Below are 1,573 nucleotides of genomic sequence, written 5' to 3' on the forward strand. Positions count from 1 at the left end.
CCACCCCCCCCCCCCCCCCCCCCCCCCCCCACAAACCCCCAACCCCGGGGTGTGGGGGCTGACCTACCGCCTGGTCTTCTGCCAGGGTTTTGTCGGAGATTTTTTGGGAAGGCAGGTTGCTCTTTGTGCTGTGTCCGCTCTGAGACGTTGGGCTGTCGACCTGCGAGCGGCCTGAGCGCGACTTCACTCGGTGAACCGACATGGCGGTGGACCGGCACCATGGCAACCGGCCAGTCGGCTGTGCGCAGGCGCCGCACCATCTCCCACCCTCCTGCAATCTGCAACAGTGGTTTCTGTAACAAGCATTGCCCAACATTAAAACTCATGGGATACAAACATTTGGCTTTGTTTAACCAAATACTTGGCAATATGGTAGAATGCATAAGTTGCATACGCATGCATTCGATTTATGTCTCAATTGAAAAGAAAATCAAAATTAAAATCCATTTGTATTATCAATTACCACAGTTTAACTGATTTTCACTATTCTTTTATCGATGACATCTTCAACGTAACATGCATGAGAATTAATATGCATAAAACTAAAATAAAATTGCAGCTAACCATTGACAAGACTATAAATGTAGGACAGTGAGAAATAGGAACGGGAGTAGGCCGTTCCGTCCCTCGAGTCTGCTCCAGCATTAAATAGGATCATGGCTTATCAGACATTCCTCACGTTCACGTTCTTGCCCTTTCACATACCCCTTCAGTCCAAATGCAACGCATCTACTTGTTCATTTTTTATACATTCTGGCTGAGACTGCCTCATTTAAAAAAAGTTCTATTAAATTAGTCAGGCACAGTTTTTCTTTCATTAAGTCACACAGTCTCTGCTCAATTAGATTATGTTCTTCCTGACGTTGTGTTACTACTTCCTTAATAACTGATTCCAATATTTTTCTAACAATGGATGTTAGGTTAATTGGCCTATAGTGACCCACTTTTTTGCCTTTTTGAATAAGTGTGTCACATTGGCAGGTTGCCAATCCTCTGGTACTTTTCTCCAGAATACAAGTATTTTTGGAAAATTACAACAACTGCATCCTCTTTCTGTGTGGCTACTTCTTTTAAGATCCTCGGATACAAGTCATTGGTATCAGGAGACTTATCTTCCTTTAGTCCTATTAGTTTGTCTAATAATACTTCTCCAGTTAATTCCTCTCCCATATTCTTTAATAATAGTGGGATATTCAAAGTATCTTTCACTATGAAGACTGATGCAAAATATCTGTTTAACTCCTCTGCTATTTATGAATTCAAACAACAGCACCTCCAGCCCCCCCTCAATACTGCACTAGATATTGAGAGTCAATTCAGGTCTCTGGAGTCGGATTCAAAGACCAGAATACAACCACCAAGCCATAACCCATATAGGGGCTGCTTAAAAACTTTTACTAACTGTGGTGATGCTATCACTTTAAAAAGGATATTTTGTCCTGGGATTTTTTTTGGCGAGAGATTGTAAGTGAGATGAGAGAGGTGCCAAACTGACTACGGAAAACAGCTTAATTATATAACTTAGGAGGCTTTTTGGTTTTATTTTGAACAACAGAAGCGGGGTGGCCAGCTC

The 1,573-nt window shown here is 42.3% G+C and overlaps 1 protein-coding gene across 5 annotated transcripts in view; it reads right to left on the reverse strand.

Moving 5' to 3' along the window:
• cabcoco1 (ciliary associated calcium binding coiled-coil 1) overlaps window positions 1-243 on the reverse strand; it is a 137,176-nt gene extending 136,933 nt beyond the window's left edge. For all 5 annotated transcript variants that reach the window (XM_048609117.1, XM_048609121.1, XM_048609118.1 and 2 more), the window contains exon 1: window positions 68-243. In XM_048609117.1, the coding sequence (XP_048465074.1) occupies window positions 68-202 (135 nt within the window). In that variant the 5' untranslated portion in view covers window positions 203-243. The remainder of the gene's footprint in view (window positions 1-67) is intronic.
• Between the last annotated feature and the right edge of the window lie 1,330 nt (window positions 244-1,573).

This window comes from Rhincodon typus, chromosome 20, assembly GCF_021869965.1.
Source record: "Rhincodon typus isolate 14 chromosome 20, sRhiTyp1.1, whole genome shotgun sequence".
Lineage (NCBI taxonomy): Eukaryota > Metazoa > Chordata > Chondrichthyes > Orectolobiformes > Rhincodontidae > Rhincodon > Rhincodon typus.